We start from the raw sequence: 21,537 nt of genomic DNA on the forward strand, positions 1-21,537 counted from the left end.
AGAAATGCATGCTGACAGGAGCTGATATAACTATCTCCAGAGAGGCTCTGCCAGAGCCTGAAAAATACAGAGGCAGATGCTCACAGCCAACCATAGAATGGATAATGGGGTCCTTAATGGAGGGGTTAGAGAAAGAATTGAAGGAGTTTAAGGGGTTTGCAACCCGATAAGGACAACAATACAAAAGAACCAGAGCTCTTAGTGCTTAAACCACTATCCAAAGAGTTCACATGGATGGACCCATAGCTCCACATATACATGTAGCAGAAGATGGCCTTGTTGGGAATCAATGGTAGGAGAGGTTCTTGGTCCTGCCAAGACTTGATGCCCCAGTATAGGAGAATTTCAGGGTAGGGAGACAGGAGGTGGTGGGTGTGTGAACACCCTTATAGAAGCAGGGGGAGGGGGCATGGGATAGGGGATATGGAGGTGAATACGAGAAAGGGGAAAACATTTGAAATGTAAATAAAATCAGTAAAAAAAATAAAAGAAATATATAAAAAAATCAATAAAATCAAGACTTCCAATGGGGACCCCATACCAGCTTCCATCTGAGTTCTGCATTGACTTTCCATCCTTGTCTCCAGTTGAGCAGTTTTTACAATTTCCTCTTCACTCTGAATAATAACAATGATAATAATAACACAGCAGTTTAGACTCCCCAATCTCACTACTTAGAAATGTGTCTCGATTTTAAAAACTTTAGGAGTGAGAATAAAGAAAGAGTGAAATGAATGATGCAGAAGAGATTTAATTTTACTACTTTACCCTCAAGAGGGAGAAACCACCAGGGACCTTGAAATGATCTCCTGACCTCATGGGAGGAAAGGGGATGTCTGATTGATGGAAGAGGTAGGTCAGCCTGCCCTGAGCCACTCTGTTATGCTACAGAAGAAAACTGTCTCAGACAATCAACTAGCTCAGTTATTTGGAAAAGAGCCAGAGAATCCCTTGGCAAGCACCAAGGTTTCTTCTTTAACCCAGCATCTTGCCTCTCTCGCCCAGAACACTGACACTACCCTATGGGAGATATGGAAGGATAAGAGTTTTCTCCCAACACGTTTCGTTTATAAACAACAGAAGAGCTAGGTTTTGATTAGGGAGTTGTTATGATTTCCCCCTCTGTTCCCCTGGGCATTTCTAGAAGATCCATTTGGGAAGTTTTCAAATGCAGACTTATGTCCCATCTAGGAGTCTGTCTTTCACTAATACTTCTAGTAACTCCAATCACAATGGTCCATGTACTGCACTTATTGACAAGCCACTTTCTTATTTCAAGTTGAGTTTTGGACTCAGCAACGATACCTCTAAAGTACTCTCCAATTCATAAAGTGATTGCATATTCTTACTTATCAAACAAAATGCATAGTCTAGAAATCTAAATCTAAATACTCCTTCCATTCTATCTCCAAGAAGTGGTGCTTACTCACTCAGAGGACTGACATGAAGGCTCCGGTGGGCAGTACAGGCTGCAGACACCTTTCCATGTCATGGGTGGAGACTTCTCACTTTAAGGGCATAGTAATTTCCCTTATCCATGGGTATTGATCACAGACGCTGTTGCAGCCATTGGCCAGAAGATAAGAGTCTATAAAAATGCTGCCAGTTATAAGTAGGAAACTACTGAAGAGGCTATGTGAACTCATCTAGAGTAGCAACTCTCTGGAAATAATCTCAGGATAGGGGTCTGGAAACCTGTCCTGACTTTGCGTGTGACTTGCTGAGTGACTGGGTGCATCCTCCTGTGTTTCTGTTTCTTAGTGACACGAAGGGACTAAACTAGATCAGTGATTTCATAATGTGGCCATTGGAGCCCAGTGGTTTAGAAGAGGAAGCCTAGGTGACATGACAGAGAAAAGGAATTGGTTAGAGGATTTTTATATTCCCACTCTGTCTTAGTTATGGCGTCTTGGAATTTGTTTGCTTTGATTATCTGGGTCCTGTGAGAGCTCTCTAGAAGCACAGCTTTTCATTCTGAACATTGTAAAGCAATGAACTCCATACTCTTTAGATAGCCACTCACATGAAAAGTACATCTCTGTAGTTGCTAATGTAGCCTCTTTGCAAAATAACCACACAATATTTTCCAATACACACGTTAATATTTTACTTCATATATTAACATTGATACATTCATATAGTATGTTTGAATCAAATACATCCCACAATCTCTCCTTTCTAATTCTTCTCCTATTCCCCAACACTTTTCTCTCCAAATGTATACACCCCTCTGTCTCTGTCTCCGTCCCTGTCTCTCTAATACCCATCAAGTCTATTTTGTGCTGTCATCTACCAGAGTGTGAGTGGCCTTTCCGGTCCTACATCCCTGAAGAACACTGTCACTCACTCCCTTGGCAGCCATCAGTTGCTAATAGTTCCTCATAGGAAGAACTCCACGAACCCTTTTACATCTATGCACAGACTTTGAATGGCTGGACTTTGTACAAATCTTATGCACTTAGTCCAAGCTTCTCTGAGTTCATGTGCACAATGGAACTGTCATGTCTAGTAAATTCTGCTTTGTGATAGACCTCTTATGTCTCTATGTTTTACCATCATTTTTTCCCTTTTTTCCTGATGAACCTGATTCTTGGGGGGAGCGGTTGTAATATAGAGTCCCATTTAGAGCTAAGTACCCCAAAGTCTTTTATTGGCTGTACCTTGATTAGTTGTGATCCTTTTTATTAACTCCCATCTACTGTGAAAGAAGCTTCTCTGAGGAGATGCTCTAATCTATGGGTATAAAAACGAGAACTTAGGGTACAGTTTGTTACTATGTCTATTTAGCATAATAATAGTACTTAGTTCTCCCAAAGTCTATGGCTTAGCCAACTATAAGGTTTTTGGCTCAAGTTATGACCCCAGGCCTGATGCCATGTTGACCTTAGTCATAGTAATAGCAGAATATGCCCAAGGAAGACGATGTATTCTGAGGGTTACAGAAGTGTTTAACCAATCCAACCTAGTGTTCCTCACTGTAGAGTTTATCCTAAGCACCATAAAGCAATGTGCTTCTATGGTCTATTCCAGGAAAAGACTTTCTCTTGGGTCTTAGCTTCCTTTTCTGCATTATGAAGTAGTTAGACCTTATAGAATCCCTCAAGTATATATATTTTGGCAGTTTGAATTTCATTTCTTATGCTATTGAAACTATTGAAATAAGCATTTTGGGGTGTGTGTGTGAGAGATCAAAGTTTATTCTATGGGAACGAGAGACAAAACTAGCCAGAGAAATCAGGCTAGAGGTTTCTCAACAACGATGGCCACGTTTTCAAATATTAAAATGTAAAATGTGTGTCAATAAACCACGACCTCAATGCCAAGACCAAGAAGCCTAAAGCAGATGGTTAAACAGCATAGAGTTTTTATCCCAAACAATCTACCCACACAATTTTTAAATGAAGATGAGTTGGAGCTTGACTAATTATGAGGTATAAGAGCAATTATTTGATATTCAATTTTGAATAAGATGTTTTAAGAATGAATTCCCTTAAGTTCTACAACTTTTTTTGTTGATTAATTTTTATAAATACGAATACAGGGCAGTGAGATGGGTCTGTGGATAAAGGTGCTTGTCACCAAGCTTGATAATCCGAGTTTGATCTCCAGGACCCACAGAGGACAGAACCTAGAGAACATTCATGCTTTTGTGCTGAGGCATCGACTGTTCCAAGTGAAGACAGAAAGGATGGACTAAGGTTGGTAGTTGGGTGGAAGAGTTCATGAAGAGCAGACCCAAGACCCTGGATTTGATCCTTAACAGAACAACCAAAAGCAGAACAGATAGAAGACACTTGCAGTGCACAGTGGCTTGCAGACCAGAGTCTCTCAACCACACTGTATGTGTGGGAGGAAACGTGGTTTCCCCTCTGGGACAGATGCCCTCTTGGGCTGCAGGATGAAGTCAGTCTGACCTTGGAGGCCTCCTGGAAGATGTTTTTCCCCCATTTGATTATTTTGTTCTTTTATTTATTTTACTTACTCTTTTCTCGCCCTTGAGTTCCACTATCCTTTGGGTTTCTCGGGAAGGATTTTTAACCTTGAAATGCTCTCAGCCTCTTTATGGTAAGGACCATCATGGTGAAGCAGTCATCATGATGCTGGAGTCAAGTCACCTGGACTCCACTCTAGGCTTTGCCACCCAGTAGCTTTATGGACTCTGGCTCTCCATGTTCTCCAATGTCTCATTGCAAATATTAAACAAACTGCCTCATGGAAAGGTTTTGGCTGATAATAACAACTCTTCATTCAGCTGTCAGTTTATTTCTCCATCCATCTATCTACTGACTTATCCACCTTGCCATCTTTCTCTGTGCACCTTTCTCTCTCTCTCTCTCTCTCTCTCTCTCTCTCTCTCTCTCTCTCTCTCTCTCTCCACTCTGTCTCTCTCCATATATATATATATATATATATATATATATATATATATATATATACACATATATATATACATATAAACATATATGTCTTTATATATATATATATATATATATATAAACATATTAACAATATCACACCAAAAGAGAGAAGAGGTAGTGAGAGAGGGTGTCCAGTGAGAGAGGGTGTCCGGTTCTTTTAGAGTGATTGTCTTATTTCTTTCAAGGATAAATTTTAATTGTTTAATGTATGTGCTACTTCTAACATGTAGATCTGTATATTTATATTCATTCTAACATCTGTATAGTATTCTGTGTGTTCTTTCTCTGCCCCTCTGTCTTCTACTCTCTTTTTCCATTTTCTCTTTTCTTGAACTTTGCTTTCACCATGATTAGTTGGAGGCTGCATGTGATTAAGATAGGGGCATTGGCTATTTATTTAGGTCTGTGAAGGCACATGTAGGCAACTGGCTAATTTACTTCTTCCCTAGGCCTTGTTCTTGTTTGTAGATAGACAGGCAGAGTGGGATGATCTCTAAGAAGATCCCTTTATCCTCTTCAGTTGAATTTGAGCTCCAGATAGGCCTTCATTCTCCATGACCAGTCACCCCATTATAGTATCAGCCAACTACAGAAAATCTGCTCTAGACCACTGGTCTATGAGGCCCCCCCAACCTGACACTGGGTCCAGCTACATAATGTCCTTCTTTGGGTACTCTCTGAAAGAGTGAAGCAATTCTACTGTTCTCTCTGAGAATTCCCAGGACTCGTGTCTTTGTCCCTGAGAATGAATCCCCAAATCAGAGAACTGGATCTTATCCAAACCTCAAACCCTTCCCACTCAGCCCTAGTCTTTGAACTCAGTTTTTCCTTCTTGCCTCCCTTTTCCCTAGTGTCTAGTTACCAAGTCAAGATGATAGTCTCTTTTCGCCCGTGAGTATGTTAAAGAAGAGGAGTTTTGGTGGGAGTGAGCATGGGATGGAGCCAACTGCAGATGCTTGTTGGCTTGTCGTGCTGGGGAGAGAGGAAAACACTGTTAGTCACCAGGGCGGAGCTAGTGACCATAGTGAGAAGACCTATGGATAAAGCCTTAGGGTGCTAATAAGCCCTTGCTGACAGTTGTAGCCATTTCGTAAGGAAGACGTTCAGAAGTGTTAGAATACTGAGAAATTGGATAAATCATTGTTCATATAAGATAGTCAGGCTCTAGATGGGTTCTGTGAGGAAAACTAGCATAAAGATGTTGTTCTTATAGCTGGGAGCTTATTGCCTGATATCCATTATGTTATGTTTACCAAAAGTCCCTTGATGTTTTCAGAAATGGAAGCTGGCTTATAGTGAAACACTTTGGAGAGCAGAGATGTCTTTGCCTAACATGTCCTTAGGCAAAAAAGAAAAGTATGATTTTATTTATTTCTTTTTTTTTGGGGGGGGGAATAACATGAGGCCTTGTTTTTTTGTAGTAGGCCTTGGAGGCAGAAGAAGGTGAAGGTGGGAGGAGTGGGGGAGGGGTGAACCCACGGTATGAGGACAGTTTGGGAGCCCAGCAAACAACAGCTCAGGGGCACAGGTCTTCTACAGAGCTGTCTGTGTGATATAGGGTGAATTCTAGCAGCATGCTGCAGGGAACACAGACATAAACTAAACATCCCGTTTCTTTTTCAAAAGAGATATTCTTCTTGCTTCCTTTTTTTACAGAGGCTGTATAGACTTTAATGTTTCCTCTGACCCTCTTTCTTTTCTCTCCACATGTGTTAGAGTGTCCCAGTGCCCAAACTGGCTTCAAGATAGATATGCTGCACCACCTAGCTCTACCAGAAAAGGAACAATTGGTTCTGATTGGACGAGTGGTTGGGTGAATAAACTCTTGCAGCATAGAGCACAGTTACCCTTTTTACTAGAGGCTGGCTAACATGCTGGTAAGGAATGGAAGCAGGGGCTGAGCAAAGGGTTATCTGGCCCATGATTGTCTTGTTAGCAGCTCAAGGTAGAACGCAAAAGGCCAGTGCTCTTCACTGATTTTCACTGGCAGCCTCATCTCTCCCGGTCACTTTCCTGACTCTGGAATGAATGAGGAAAACGTGTGACTCAGGACTTTAGACTCTTTAGACTTGCCCTCTGAAGGTCTCCCTCTCCTCTCTAGGCTTATAAGATGTAGGCCACATTGATCTTTGCCTGTATATAGCTACCTTCCATGTGGATAGGAGGTGTCCTCATTCAAATATAAGTGTTATTTTACAGGACATAGAGAAGTGGCTTGGAGGTAGGAAGCAGTCTTTTGTGTCCTAAAAATGATGAGAAGAAGGAAGGTATAATCTGACCTGCATTGGTGTGTTCCCACAATTAGACCCATCAGCTCATTTACCTTCTTCCCCTTGGTGCTACTAGAATCCCTTCCCAGGAACAGGCTACTCATCTCTTGGGATTTTCTTGTCTAGTCCTTGCTCATCTGGGCCATACTACTTGCCTAAAATTGAACAGCAGAAGTGTCTCAGCCCTCCCTGTCCCAGAATGACCTTAGCCATCTGGGCCATTGCTGCTAGTCACCTCATCTGTCCATGCTCTCTGGAAACATTCTCTACATGTTTTAGTGGAGTAGTAGTTTAGGATATATGGCTGTGATGACCCAGTTAGCCTTAGCTTGGTTGGGTGTCCAGCCATTCTTCCCACATTGAACTAGAGTAGTCATTATCTTCCAGTGTCTCCTTTGAAATCTCTGATTTGTTGATCTATATCCCACACCTGACAACGGACAGTCCTTCCAAGCTTCTGCAGGGCTATGCCCCTTACCCTTATTTGAACTGGGTTCACATTATTTGGTCTGTCCCAAAGACAATACTGGTGGTAGCTCCTATTCTGCATGTACAGGTAGTCCCAGAATATTCCTCATACTCTCTGTTGTCCCAAGCCTGCTCTAGCTCCATGGATTACATGCCCACCAATCCACTACATCTGTATTTCACATCTCAGTTCATTGCAGCCTGGTCTTCAAGGTGGGAGTACTGATTCCTTTAGAATTGCCTTGATCTTGGGTCCTATTGAATTTAACATTCTCTTATTGTCTTATGTGGCTCTTAGCCAGTGGAAGCCAGAGTCTGATTTCATTTATGGCTTCCTCCCACCACTAATGATGAATCCTTTAGTAAAACAAACAAACAAATAAACAAAACAACCGTGTAGGGCAAGTGGAGGGAGGGAACAAACAACTTGGAACTGGCCTGCTTAAAATGGCTTTACATTTCCTTTTCAGGCTCTTCACTAAGAAAAGATGGGGAAGAGTGTAAGGTAGCTGACTATAAAGTGTGTAGAGAGTGGCTGGGACCTGAATAAGATATTTTTTTTCTATCTTTCTCCAGTTACTTTACTGAGAGTTTGGCAATGAGTCTGGTATGGATGAGGAAAGCATATGAGTCAGGAGTTTGATCCCTGCCCCCTACATTTACCTTCCTAACGTCTTACCTTCTAGACTTAAAAGTTGCAGGGCACATTGAGCTTTCCCTATCTCTGGGCAGTTACCTTCTGTGAAGATAGGAGGTGTTCTCATCCAAGGACACCTGTCATTTTATAGGACACAGAGGAGGAGTGGCTGGTAGGCAGGAAGTGTGTCCTAAAAATGACATCAGGTGGTGCAGCCTGACTGTGTAAATGAAGTGGAAAGCCACATGAAGGGGGTGATTTGGAATCTCTGGAGGTTTTTTTTGACAGCACACACATTGGGTGGCTTAAAATTGCCTGTAACTCCAGATCCAGGGCGTCCAATTCTTCTGATCTTAGGAGGCATCACCCATCCATAGCTCTAGGGGGCACTCGCCTATTTGCCTGTACACACAAGTAAAATAAATCTCTAAAAATAGCAAAATGGTGAGGAAGAAATCCTTTCTGTCAAGCCATGGGTACAAGTTGGACATCTTCCTCCACTTGCTATTTTCCTGTTCTCTGGGGCTTCTGTTGAACCACTTTGTACTTAGATTTTGTTTTGTCTTTCTTCTTGACGAATATATAGAAAATAGGGAAGTATAGTGGAAGACCCAAATCCTTGGGGGTTATAATGAACCAGACATAGAACCCAGCCTTTGTTCAACCCACTTCTAGGTTCTGGCTATGTTTAGGGATGGTTGGTGGCATGTGGCAGCATAGACCTGGGGATCATCTTACTATTTCTCTGTAGCAACACTGTCAAAGCTAGATATGGGACTCTTGAAAATTCCTTAACACCTTTCTGACTCCCTTTCTCCATCCATTAAGTGAAAAACGTAGTAGTTGTTCCCCTCTCAATATTTAGAGGACCGGGATAATGATTACAGTGAAAATAGTGACAGCTACTGATTGAGCAGTCACTATATGCCGGGCAGCTAAGTAGTCCTGGGTTCTATAAGAAAGCAAGGTGAGCAAGCCAAGGGAAGCAAGCCAGTAACATCCCTCCATGGCCTCTGCATCAGCTCCTGCTTCCTGAACTGCTTGAGTTCCAGTCCTGACTTTCTTTGGTGATGAACAGCAATGTGGAAATGTAGGCTGAACAAACCCTTTCCCTCCTAACTTGCTTCTTGGTCATGATGTTTTGTGCAGGAATAGAACTAACTAACTTAGCAACACAGGACTTAGAACAGTTAGTTGCATATCTATATTCAAGAGCAGAGAGAAATACACACACACACACACACACACACACACACACACACACACCTTACTTGTGCTTAGTTTGATTTCACTCCACTCATATAGTTCAGGACCTCATGCTTAGGGCATAGTACCACTCAGTAGACTGGGGCTTCTCAAGCCAATTAAGACAATCGTTCAAAGGCATGGCCACAGGTAAACCCAATCGACTTACTCCCTTATTGAGACTCTCCAGGTGATTTTAGGTTGTGTCAAGGTGATAATTAAAGCCAACTTAATTCTGTTTGCAAGGCTGTCTTTGCTAACTTGACACACATCTTACTCAGTGAGAAAAGCTATTCACCCAGGAATATTTGCTGAATACAACTAAAGTTAATTGATTAACTTTGTGGTTGTCTGAGACAATGTATAGTTTTGGGAGCAAGGAATAGGTTTAAAAAAAAAAGAAAAAAGAAAGAAAGAGAAGAAAAGAAAGGAAAAACAGAAAGAAAAAAAGCTTAAAAGAGAAGTAAAGATTGGAACATTGACAGAGACTTTGACATGTTGCTGGGGATCCAGAAAGTCATATAATGCATGAAGATGTGTGCCTGCTAAAGAAACACACAGGTCCTGAGCTTCAACACAGTTGGAAATGAAGGTCGGTGCAGAGCTGTAGATGTTTGTCTATAAAACAGGAAATATTATACAGCCATGTTAAAAGGTAGTTCCCTAGGGAAAGGAAGTGGATAGGACCCCTCTATTCCATTTTTCCTTTGGCTTCTGCTTGTGTAGTAGCAGCAGCAGCAACAACAAGGAATCTTCCTGGAATCAGAAAGCAGGATGTCACTAGATACTGAACCCTTTGCCACTTTTTATCTTGGACTTCCCGCACCCAGAAGTGCCAAATGAATTTCTGTTCTTTAGAGATTATAGTCTGTGGAATTTTGCCATTGATGTATGAACAGGCTTAGATAGTGTATCTAAACTAAAAATAAGGTTCCAATAGCTACGATCGAAGGTCTTTTGAAGTAGTTTAATGTAGATGACATTTTGCAAAGTGAAAGAAGCCAGTCATGAAGAAGAAATCCATAGTTACAAAGTTTGTCTCTCAAGACTTATTTTTTTTTATGTGTATGTGCACATGTGTCTCTGTGAGTGTATATGTGTTTGTATGTGCATGAAGAGGCCAGAAGAGGCTGTCAGATTTCTGGGAGATGTAGATAAAGATGGTTGTGAGCTACTTGATAGGAACCCAACAGAGATTCTTTGCAATAGTAGCAACTGCTCTTAACTGTTGAGCCATCTTTCCAGCCCCAAGACTATTTTTATTTTTTTTAGATGATGTGAATGTATGAGTCACTGTGTATAGGTGTGTGCACATACATGCAGGTACCCTCAGAGGCCATAAGAGGACATTGGATGCCCCAGGGCTGGAGTAACCGGTGCTTGTGAGCTCACTCACTGGGTGCTGGGTACAATCATTTGGTGATGGTCTTTTGGGCCATCAGAAAGCCCTCTTTACTGATGAGCCATCTTACCAAGCCCCCATTTGTGTGAAATGTCAAGAACGAACAGACACAAAGCAGAAAGCAGAGTGGATGTTGCCAGCGGCTGTGTAAAGCAGGAAGGCCGTGAGTGCTAAGGATTATGCTGGTCAACTTGGCATGATGGAAATACTCTAGAGTCAGGCAGTATGATGCTGATGTAATATTTTGAATCAATTAAAAACTACTACTTTATGCCATTTATAATGGAAAACTTAATCACGTAAAGCCTAGATGTCAGTTTAAAATGTGAGGTATATTAAGCATACGGTGTTGATGAGGACTCATGCACTGGCTAGTAAGGGACACTTAGCAGGCACTGGACCGTGTGCCAAGTGCTCATGCAGCATTTCAAGAAACCCTGACAGTTTCAATCAAGACACTGATTACACAGCTGACATCACACTGTCAAGTCCAGTGCTCAGTGCTGGCGAGTGGTGGAGGATCAAAGGGGTCCCCGCATGTGGTATGAGAACCTGTCCTCTTCCTCCCCATCTTGAGGATGCTTAGGCTTTACCCACGCCTAGACTAGGACAGTCCGATCAAACTTTTTCCTGATTTGAATAAACAGGTACTGTTTATTCCCTCACTTCCAAAAACATGCTTTTAAATTTTTTATTTATTTATAAATTAATTGATTGATGATTGATTGGGTAGTCTCCTGTGTACCTTGCTGGCCTTGAAATCATGCACTTCAGAATGACCTTGGATTTCTGATCCACCTGTCTCCAGTTTCTGAGGTTAGGAATTATAGTCATCTGTAAGCTTAACATGCTTTTTTTAAAAAAACACACACACATAGACACATATATACACACACACACAGAAAAATGCACAGACACACAGAGACAGACAGACAAACACACATACACACACACACATACACACACACACACACACACACACACACACACACATCCCTTTCCCAGAAGAGTTTCCTTAAACACTAGGCTTCCTCCGGGTTGTTTGTCATATAGGCTGAGCCTGGGTACTGCCATGCTAGGCTATCACTGAGTTTTCTGAGACCCTGCTCTGAGCAGACACAGGCCTAGAGCACACACTTAGAGTGTGATCCACTGCAGACAACATGTCTTTCCCAGTTTAAAGAGGAAGCCAAATGGATTCTTCACCCATGAAGCTAGGATCTGACAAAGGCTTGTGTTTGATGACATTTGCAGATTTTTTTTTTTTTTTTTTTTTTTTTTTTTTTTTTTGCTTTTGGCTTTCCTTGTCCTTTTCATTTCCATTGTGTTGTTTTGACCATTCCAATTTGTAAGGTTGACCTATTGGCTTAGGTCTGAAGACAAATATACTTATTCCGATGAGCGAATCTGTCAACCAGTGGACGAACAGGTACAGAGCAAACAAATAAAGCTGCCATGTGCAATGAGGCACAGTGCCAGGAGTAAGATGGGTTTGGGTGGAATTTGGAGAATATTAACCCCAAGACACTTAGGCCTGAGTTTACCTGACTAATGACTGGTGTCAGCATTGCACATGCCTTCTTCAATCTGCAAGAGACCCCAGCAGAACTGGGGTGCGTTCATCTCTGTTCACCCTCTCACTGTCTGCTCTACACCAGCATCTCTTTTCCCCCGAATGTGGGCCGCGAAGGATGATTTCTTGCGGTCAGAATGTGTTTACTTTCTAGCATGGCCCTGGCTATTGGCCATAACTTCCCAGTATCCCTGCCCCCCTTTTCCTTGTATATGTGATGTTTCATAATTACTTCTTTGCCTGAAGATTCACCTTTGCAGGAACAGGTCCCAGGGTAACCTGACAGGTCAAGACAGAGTGGATAATTCTGCATGGTGAGTATCCTGGAGGAGGACTCCACTCTTTCTGATAGCTAGGGTGACTGGAAAATATAAATGTGGAGAGATTAAAAACTCTTGGGACTATCAGTATAGCTCAGTGACTGATCACTTGCTTAATATATGTGTTTGCGTGCATGCGTGCATGTGTGTGCATATATGTGTTTGTGCACATAAATGTGTGTGTTCATTTGTCTGTATGTATATCTGTGTATCTGTTTCTCTCTCTCTCTTGTGTATGTGTGTGTGTATGTGTGTATGTGTGTGTGTGTGTGTGTGTGTGTGTGTGTATGAGTGTGTGTATATCTTCAAAGGAGAAGAAAGAAAAAAACCCCAGCAGTTTTTCATGGCCTGCCTGCCTCGGGCTGGCCCACATGTGGCCTCTCAGTTGTCTCTAGAGTCAGTGGATGGAGAAAGGTGATGGGAACTGGCTGGAACAGGAAGCAGATTCCTGGAGGAAGGGAGATCCCCACTTCCTGCTAGCCACAGTTTAGTCTGTTTTGCAGAAGCCCAGCACAAGTTGTGCAAAGGTTTTACATCCACCGAGTTCCTTCTCAGAGAAAGATGCTTGTGGAAAGTGTGAGAATTAGAGCTAAGTGGTTCTTGGTTTTGATTTGTTCCTGTTCAATTATCTGATGCTTAGGAGGTTTTAAGAAATCTTTTAAAAGCTTCAAAGTACTAAAAAAAAAAGTCAGTTCTGTTCTGTTCTCAGCTGGAATCCTTGAAGCTCTTCATCACTATCTTCTCTCTCTCTCCAGCCTGACCTCTTCATTAGCTGGGACCAGAGGAAGTAACCAATAACTGTTGAGCACTGTGTGTCCCAGAAAGGGAGTCCGTGTCTGGCAGCCTTTTGGGAGGAGGTGGGACATCTGATCCTAATTCCATGGCTTCCTGCTATGTGACCAGGAAATGTTACTCTTTAGGCTTTCATATGTATGTATGATATATATATATATCATATGTATATATGTATATATATATGTATATGTATATAGTCTTCATTTGCCTCTTGTAAAACTCAACTAAGAAACTATGAGAAGAGCCTCTAGCACATTCTTCTTCTTATTTAGCTAACAGATAATTCTTTAGCTCACTGTGGGTCACGACCCACTCTAGGTGCTGGGAATGAAACAGCAATAGGTTTTGGTCCTCAAGTCTAAATTTAAGATAGATAATGCAGAGGGCTTCCATGAACGATCTTTTCATACCCTCCTCCATTGTTTCTGATGGTGGGAGGCGATGCATGCTATATGCTTGGTACCAGTCCAAGAGGTGACACATTATGGCTAGGATGAGGTAGTAGGGACTGCAGAATGTCTCCTCACAGCAGCCTTGGCTTTGAGTCTCACGCTCCTCGGACGTGTTCTCTGGAGTCACCGTTTCCTCGTCCAGTGATGAAATCTGGGGCAGATCCCGTAACTTTTCGAGTCACTCTTATCGGGACTGAGAAGATGACTCAATGATTTAAGAGCACTGGTTGCTCTTCCTGAAGACTGGCTGGATTCCCAGCACCTGATGGCATTGTGGGGAGCGGATACAGGAGGCTTGCTGAAGCTCACTTGCTCTGATGGGCTGGGACTTTGTAGGGCTGCAGATCTTTTGGGTTTACCCACACTCAGGTAAGAAACCGCTTGTCTGTGCTCTACAAGAAAGGCCAATAAACTCCTTAGTCTCCCCAAGCCGATTTGATGCAATTCTATGTTGGTCTGTCATTGTTGCTTATCTGGGGATAATAGTTGTTTGTTTATACCTTCCTAGGGAGAGTTAAGTCAATACTATCTTACAGTTTTATTTTATTTATTTTTAAATGTGTGTGTGTGTGTGTGCGCTTGTGGGTATGAGAACATAAGTGCAAGTCTTCAGGGTTGGAAGAAGTGGTATATCCCTTGAAGCTGGAATAAAGGGCAGTTGTGAGCCTCCTGATACAAGTTCTGGGAACTGAACTTGTTTCTTCTTCAAGAAGAGTCATTTCTCTTAACTACGGAGCCATCTTTCCAGCCCCGCCTTAAGAGCTTTTCATGGGGCTTAAGTAGAATAACATTTAAGAAGTGCTTAGAGCAGTTCCTGGTACATTGTAGTTATTAACCAAGTATTTGTTAAGTAAATACCAGGCAAAACTTTGAAAAATGAATAGTAAATGTGAGCTACTAACAGCTTTAAATTATCATGAGTGTGGGTTCTTTCCTCCTACCCATCTCTGGATGATGTCTAAGATGCCCCAGTTATAGCATCATTATCCTGAGCATAGCTGTTCTTAACAGGAGGGCCTGGAGGTCTTACTACATACCCGGCAGATACCCAGCCCTGTCCCTGTCTTAGTCCAAGTGCTAGGAACGTTGAGAATTATGCATGCAGGGAGGGTGAAAAGAGGATGGCCCAACCCTAGCATTCCCAGATACAGTGTCTCAGAGGAGTTTCTGGAAGAGCAGAAGCAGTGGTGGGCACAGGAGATTCCAGTCTGCAGAGCTCTGTCAGATGTGCAGCCCAGCCTGGTCAGGAGTGGGGGAGCCTGGTGGAAGACGGGACACTGCTGAGGATCTTGGCACAATTTACAGTCCTTTCCTTGGCATGCCTGCCTCTTGACATGCTTGAGGGTGGCTAAAATGAAAACAGAGAAAGTATTCAATGGGGCCAGTCACGTAGCATGGGCGAGAAAGAGCTGGGTCAGATCTCTGCCCTCTGTGCTGATGTTTAATCCGATGAGATTCATGGTTCTGCTGTTATCCCAGCATGGACTTTGTTTAGTAACAGGAGCTGTTAACATAATTTCAGAGATGAGTGGCCAGGGACTCTTGGGTCATTTGGTAAAAATGACGTCACCAGGAAATGAAAGTACTCAAATACTCAAAGCTCTAGAGAAAGTGTGTGCCAGGATGCGTCAGGGGGGGAGAGAAAAGAGGGAAAATAACACACCACATCAAAACACGAAGACCACAGACAAGCTGTGTATGTAGGCTAAAGGGAAACTGTTGTCCTTGGGGTCACATGGATATAGGACAAGGGGATTACTGTTTCACTGATAGTCTTTCGAGAATATTCTTAGGAGGTGCAGCTTCTAATGCTGAGAATAGCGTGAACTTCAGGAAAAGAAAACAGTTGCTAATGGAATATTCACACTTATGTCTGAGTATTTAGGCATATAAAGACCCCAGAGACTAAATTCCAAACTCTCATTTTCTACCCTCTCTGAATGACTTTCTGTTTTCTCTTCAGTGAGACGAAGGGGAGAAGAAACAAGTAGGCTTTGGTGTTCTGCAGACCTGGGTTCACACCTTGATTCTACAGGAAGAGATAGTTTAGTTGGTAAGTGCCCACCCACCAAGCACCGGGGCTTGAGTTTGATTCCTATCAGTGATGTAAAATGCTGAATGCTGTGGCACACATCTGGAACTTCAAACCTGGGGAGGTTGAGACAGGAGAATCTCTGAACCTCACTGGAGAGCCACGCTAGCTACATCAATTAGGTCAAGACTCACTGATAAACCTTATGAAGAGAACACACAACATGGCCCTCTAGTTGCCACATGCATAAGCACACATGTGTATTCGTATACACATGTAAACAGATGCACACATACACACATTCCTGATTTTATCACTAACAGCATGGCTTTGGGAAACTTAACTAGTCTTTGGCTTTTTAATGTCTTTTCTTTTTTAAAATGAAATGGGTATAATATTTCACAGGACTGGTGTGAGGTTGATACAAAATGGATATCTACCCAGGTAAGTTTTTCTTTAATGGGGTCTTACCATGTAGTTCTAGCTGGCCCGAAACTCACTATGTAGACAAGGCTGGCCTTGAGCTTACAGAGGTCCTGCCTCTCCTTCCTGGGAACTGGAGATTAATTCAGCTAGATAGCAATTGCAGCATATTTTACGCTTATTTGAAATGCCAGTTTAAAGTGGTTTGATCAGAACTGTTAGAATAAACCATTGAGAAATAAACCTGGGCACATATGGCTAATCAATTCTTTTTTAAAGTTTTTTTTTTTTCTAAATTTTTAAATCATGTCTATTTTTCTGTGTCTGTGTGTCAGATCCTTTGGAGTTGAAGTCACAGGTGGCTGTGAGCTGCCTGACAGAAGTGCCAGAGAGGCCTCAAGTGAACTTTTACAGATTAAAACGTTAGAACCTTGGGCTGTGGAGATGGCTTGGGTCCCTGGTACCAGTGTCAAAAACACAGTGCTTGCAAGACAGAAACAAACAGACAGATCCCAGGGGCTCAATGCCCAGCCAGCCTGGCCAAAACAGCAAAGTTGATCCACTGAGAGACCCTGTGTGAAAAATAAGGTAGAGAGTGAAGAAAACATTTCATGTCAGCCGCTGACCTCTATGTTCAAGCATGTGCACTTGCACATACATACAGAGACAGAGGCACACACATGTGCAACACACACACACACACACACACACACACACATGTGCAACACACACACACACCCTTGGATTCATGACCAAACAGAACACACTTTCCAGCCGGTCACTTAGTTGTCTATTATTACCATTGCTCACAGCCAGGCTTCTTACAGTCTTGTCATGAAGAAGGCCTGGGGGAGACTGGGGAGCCTTAAGTTTCATTCCTAGGGTAAGGGGAGGTTAGGAAGGAAAGAGCAGCCACAGAAAATCTAAAGAGAGGTGTCTGTACACCAGGAAGCTCCCGGATGCCTTAAGTAATCAGGGGGCACACACCCAGGACAACAAAACACATAAACTGAGTAATGTCTCTGCCTGACAGTGCTCAGTGACTTCCTCCAAGGTTTCCTAGAAAGACGCCTGCAGAGGTCGGCACACCAGAGCTCACAGGGTCCCCAATAGGCACCCTGCAGTTTCAAGGGTCCTACTTTCTCTGCGGCTTGTGATGATGCTCGCTTCTGACAAATCCTTGGATTTGACTCTCCTCTGCTTCTGGCTTCTTAGTCCACTGGCCTCTTTTCCAGATTTGTTCCAGAAGTCAGGACTGTTCTTGGTTTTTGCGCCTTGGGGGTGGTAGGCTCAGGCCTGGGATTGATTTTGTTTGACACTCCGCTGCTGCTTGGCTTTCAGACACCTGGCTGTCAGCTCCTGCTCCTTAGACTTGGCGGCCCATTTCTCTACCTTCTCTTTCCCAGTTTGCAGTGCCTGGCAATGCCCTAGCCATGACTAATCTACCATAAGGTACATGGCAAGTACCAATAGCAGTGCTTCTCATGGTCTTTCCTACTCTAATTTCCAGATGTGCTGCCGCACGCTCATGTGGGTGGACGTCTGCCAGTACTTGTGTGGTGGGTGGGTGGAAGAGGTCAGCTCTACCATGTTGGTGTAGAGTTTTGAACTGGCAGAGTGGTGAACACAGATGTACTGACATGAGCAAAATTTCCTGGAATGGATAACCTTGGTGTTGGGATCAACGGCAGACGACAGCTCAGTGCCAGCTGGAGACTTACAGGGTGGGCACAGACCAAAGCATCAGGTGTGTAGTCCAGGACCATGGATTCCTGGGCCAACTCTTTTCCCAGGATGCCTTTCAGAATTCACATCAGGCACAAAGCCAGACTCGAAGTGACAGTTCCAGCCTCTGGATCATATGTACTGGATACAGTCAGAGGGAGATTTTCATGCTTCTCAGTGGCTTCAGCTCAATGGCAGTCGACCCAGTGAGGATGATGCCTTTAAATTTGTCTTGCATGCTAGTCCAGCTGCAGCTCCTCCATCCTACCTGAGGCTCCTGGAGCTAAACACTCCCTGCCAGTTTCCTTGGGTTAGAATGACAGCCCTTCAGAATAAACATCCCAGCAAGTAAGTGACCTGGCAACCAAGTCTTTGGTGATGAAATTTCCTCATGTCACACAAAGCAGCCTATCGTGGACGTTGCTTGGTGGCTCACTGAGAGGGTACTTGCTTCTCCCATGATCTGTCTGAGCTCCACAGAGATGTGTGACAGTCTTGGGTGGTGCTTCAGAGGCACGGCCACGTGCACATTTCCACTTCGCACGTATCACTTGTTTTCATACAGACTATCTTTGTAACCCAGGCGGACACTGAACTTGCTTTGCCCTTCAATTGCTGCATTACTGATGCCCACCAATCCCTGGGCAGAATCTGAAAGATTCCAAGAGATTACAAAAAACTTTATTTGTGAGCTTCATGTGGAAGGCAAGTAAAATCTTCGTGCTTTTAAAGGGCTAACCTGTACTTCGTGCTTTTAAAGGGCTAACCTGTAGCAGCCAGCCTTGCGTTTTACAGTAGTTAAGCTGAAAAACTCAAAGCTCTTGAAGTTCTTAGAACTGTTTGCTGACCAGTCCTCGCTAGCCAACAATTTTACTGCAACAGTACTAGTCTTGGAAAGGTTAAGGGAGGGTTTATCAAATTCACCCAATTACTGGAAGAACTTAAAATAGAAGCAATTGTTTCTTGACTTTAAATCCTACCTTTGCTTTCTTCCCACTGTCTTTCATTTGGATGGCAGACTTGGATTCCTCCTGAAAACCTGTAGGTCACATATCCATCGGTTACTTCCCACAAGGGAAATGAAATGTAAACTCCTTGTCAGTGAGGGTGGACTTTGGGGTACCAGTTCAAAGGCAGCACATTTTTTCCCCTCTCACTTTTTCACACATTGCTTTTGGCCACCTAAAGCCTCTTCCTCTGAGCTGGGGCGGATGGGACGGGGAGCTCCTACTTCCCCCTCCTTCCCTTTCACAGCTGCAAAGTTCAGATGGTTGAACTGCAGCGCTTTGAGTTCACTGCTTGCTCCAGCCGCAGTCAACCTCTGTTGTAAATTTTCCTCCCAGAACACGTGACGATGCATCGCTTGACTATATATCCCAAGGACAGCGGCGGGGCTGTCAGAGAGCAGAGTCTGACACAGAAGAAAAGCGTCCTCAGATTCAGCCGTTTAGGAGTTCCACACTTGGGACAGACTGTCAGCCTTTGGTGAGTTAGTGAGGCTCCTTTTCTTTGGAGACATGCAGAGGGGGATAGTTCTACTGATAGAGAAAGTTTTCTTGCTTTTTTTTTTTCTTATAAGGAAACTGCTTTGAAAGTTGAAGCTTTTGAAACAAATGTAAAGTTTGCCTCTGCCCTGCCAGCTAAAGCATGCCTTTCAAATTTTGAGATTTTTTTTGTTAACCCCATGAATCCTTATATGGTCTATAATGTTTAAAGTATAGAACTAATGCAGTTATTTTCTGAAATGTAGATAAAGTGTATACTCTGTCTGTCTGTCTGTCTGTCTGCCTGCCTGCCTGCCTATCATTGATTTTTCTATCTGGTAAAAGTTTTTCTCACTTTTCCTCCTTTCCCTCCCCTAATTTTTCTCACTTGCTCCAAGCTCTGGGAGCGAACCCCTGTTAACTGCTTGGCGAGGTGCCTTACATTCGGCTCTTACTTTCATTCCTGTTTCTTGATGACCTATTCTGATCTTCTGTAATTTCCGGAGCTATATGCTTGCCTTCTGCCTGTCCAGTGGATCCAGGTGTGTGAGTATCCAAGGTCTAACCCGTGGCTTTCTCTGCAGACCCTGGTTGTGTGAGCAGCGGGTCACTGCTGAGGATGGAGCCTCTGAACAGCACGTACCCCAGCGATGCAGCCTCCAGCAGCCCCCTCGGCTCCCATGCGCCTCGTAACAGCAGTGGTAACGGCAACGAATACTTCTATATTTTGGTCGTTATGTCCTTCTATGGCATTTTCTTGATTGGAATCATGCTGGGCTACATGAAATCCAAGAGGCGGGAGAAGAAGTCCAGCCTCCTGCTGCTGTACAAAGATGAGGAGAGGCTGTGGGGGGAGGCAATGAAGCCGCTACCTATGATGTCCGGCCTGAGGTCGGGGCAGGTACCCATGATGCTGAATATGCTTCAAGAGAGTGTGGCGCCTGCACTGTCCTGCACCCTTTGCTCTATGGAACGGGACAGCGTGAGCTCCGAGTCCTCCTCTCCTGATGCGCACCTCACCATCCAGGAGGAGGGAGCTGATGATGAGGTTGAGGAGACCTCCGAGACGCCTCTCAACGAAAGCAGTGAAGGGTCTACAGAAAACATCCACCGGAATTCCTAGCACCCCCAGGCCTCTGGAGGTGACTCCGTAAGCTCCTTAAGCTCCGCTTGACAGAGGAAAGACATTTGCCAAGTGCCTGGTTTCACTTTTGCTCTGCAGCTGCCACACTGAACGGACTGAGGGCAAACCCCAAAATGGGGAAGAGAGAGACAGGCCCAGCTGGAGTCCCCCAGGTTCCTGAGGTTTGGGACTCATCACTGAAAAAGTCCCAGAGACATACCGAATGGCTATTTACTCTGGGACCTGGGTGTTGGGGTCCATGTTCAGCATCTGGCTGAATAATGTGTTGTTTTTTTTTTTTTTTTTTTTCCACTGGAGGCCCTGGGTAACTTCTGCAACATCTGTCTGTACCCAGGGCTGACAACTGCCCAGAGCAGGCTGAAGGACTAGTTTTGATTTGCTAATTTTCCTAGAGCTTTGTTCTTCTAGATCTGACTGGCTGTAAGTATTTTTATTGTGTGCCTGTGGCATTTGGTCACAGACAGTTATATATTTCATTTGGAGGTGGGAGAAAGCTGAAGACAAAACCCAGGTTGCTTGCACAATGCAAAGAGAGAAGGTAATCCGTACACATGTCCGAATTAGCCAGGAGTATAAGCTATGACCTCGTCTGAGCTTTGGTCTCACCCGTGAGCTTGAACCCTGACTGTACAGCATTGCAGGTGAGCTTCCTCATAACCAAGCCTGCATTCAGGATGGCTGTACATGCTGGTCCTCCTGACCTTCACAGACTGGCTAATGGTGGGGTTACACGAGGCCAGATCATTGACGGTTCTGCTTTAGCTCTTTTTCCCAGACTAGTTTTCTGAGGCCAGAGAGGACACATGTGGATCTCATAATATGGGGGTTTTGTCACGTAGCCGAACCCTGGAAGGGCATACTTAGACGGGATCGTACAAAGTTGGGGGTTCAAGCGCTGTGTTTCCTGGTCCGAGCCCTGACGCTCATTTACTGTGAGGTCCTGGGCATGTCATCACAAGACTCGTTGCCTTCATGAGGCTCCTGAGGCTGTGCAGCCCCAGGGGGCTGGGAGGACATCTTTAGACTTTGTACTGTGTGCTAAATCCTCCACAGCCTGGTGTGAGGAAGTTTGGAGCAAGTATTTCCCCTTTGGCCGCTTAGTCTGGAGAAAGATGTGTTGACTTAAAGGCACAGTTGGAGACTTTGGAG

At 43.8% G+C, this 21,537-nt stretch overlaps 1 protein-coding gene across 1 annotated transcript; it reads left to right on the forward strand.

Moving 5' to 3' along the window:
* Window positions 1-19,172: 19,172 nt before the first annotated feature.
* KCNE4 (potassium voltage-gated channel subfamily E regulatory subunit 4) lies at window positions 19,173-20,367 on the forward strand (the record flags this gene model as incomplete). The annotated part of the gene is made up of 2 exons (XM_080932817.1): window positions 19,173-19,245; window positions 19,829-20,367. Exon 2 carries the CDS (start codon window positions 19,864-19,866, stop codon window positions 20,365-20,367), a length of 504 nt encoding a protein of 167 aa, XP_080788943.1. The 5' UTR covers window positions 19,173-19,245; window positions 19,829-19,863.
* Between the last annotated feature and the right edge of the window lie 1,170 nt (window positions 20,368-21,537).

Source organism: Micromys minutus (genome assembly GCF_963924665.1).
Source record: "Micromys minutus genome assembly, chromosome: 19".
NCBI lineage: Eukaryota > Metazoa > Chordata > Mammalia > Rodentia > Muridae > Micromys > Micromys minutus.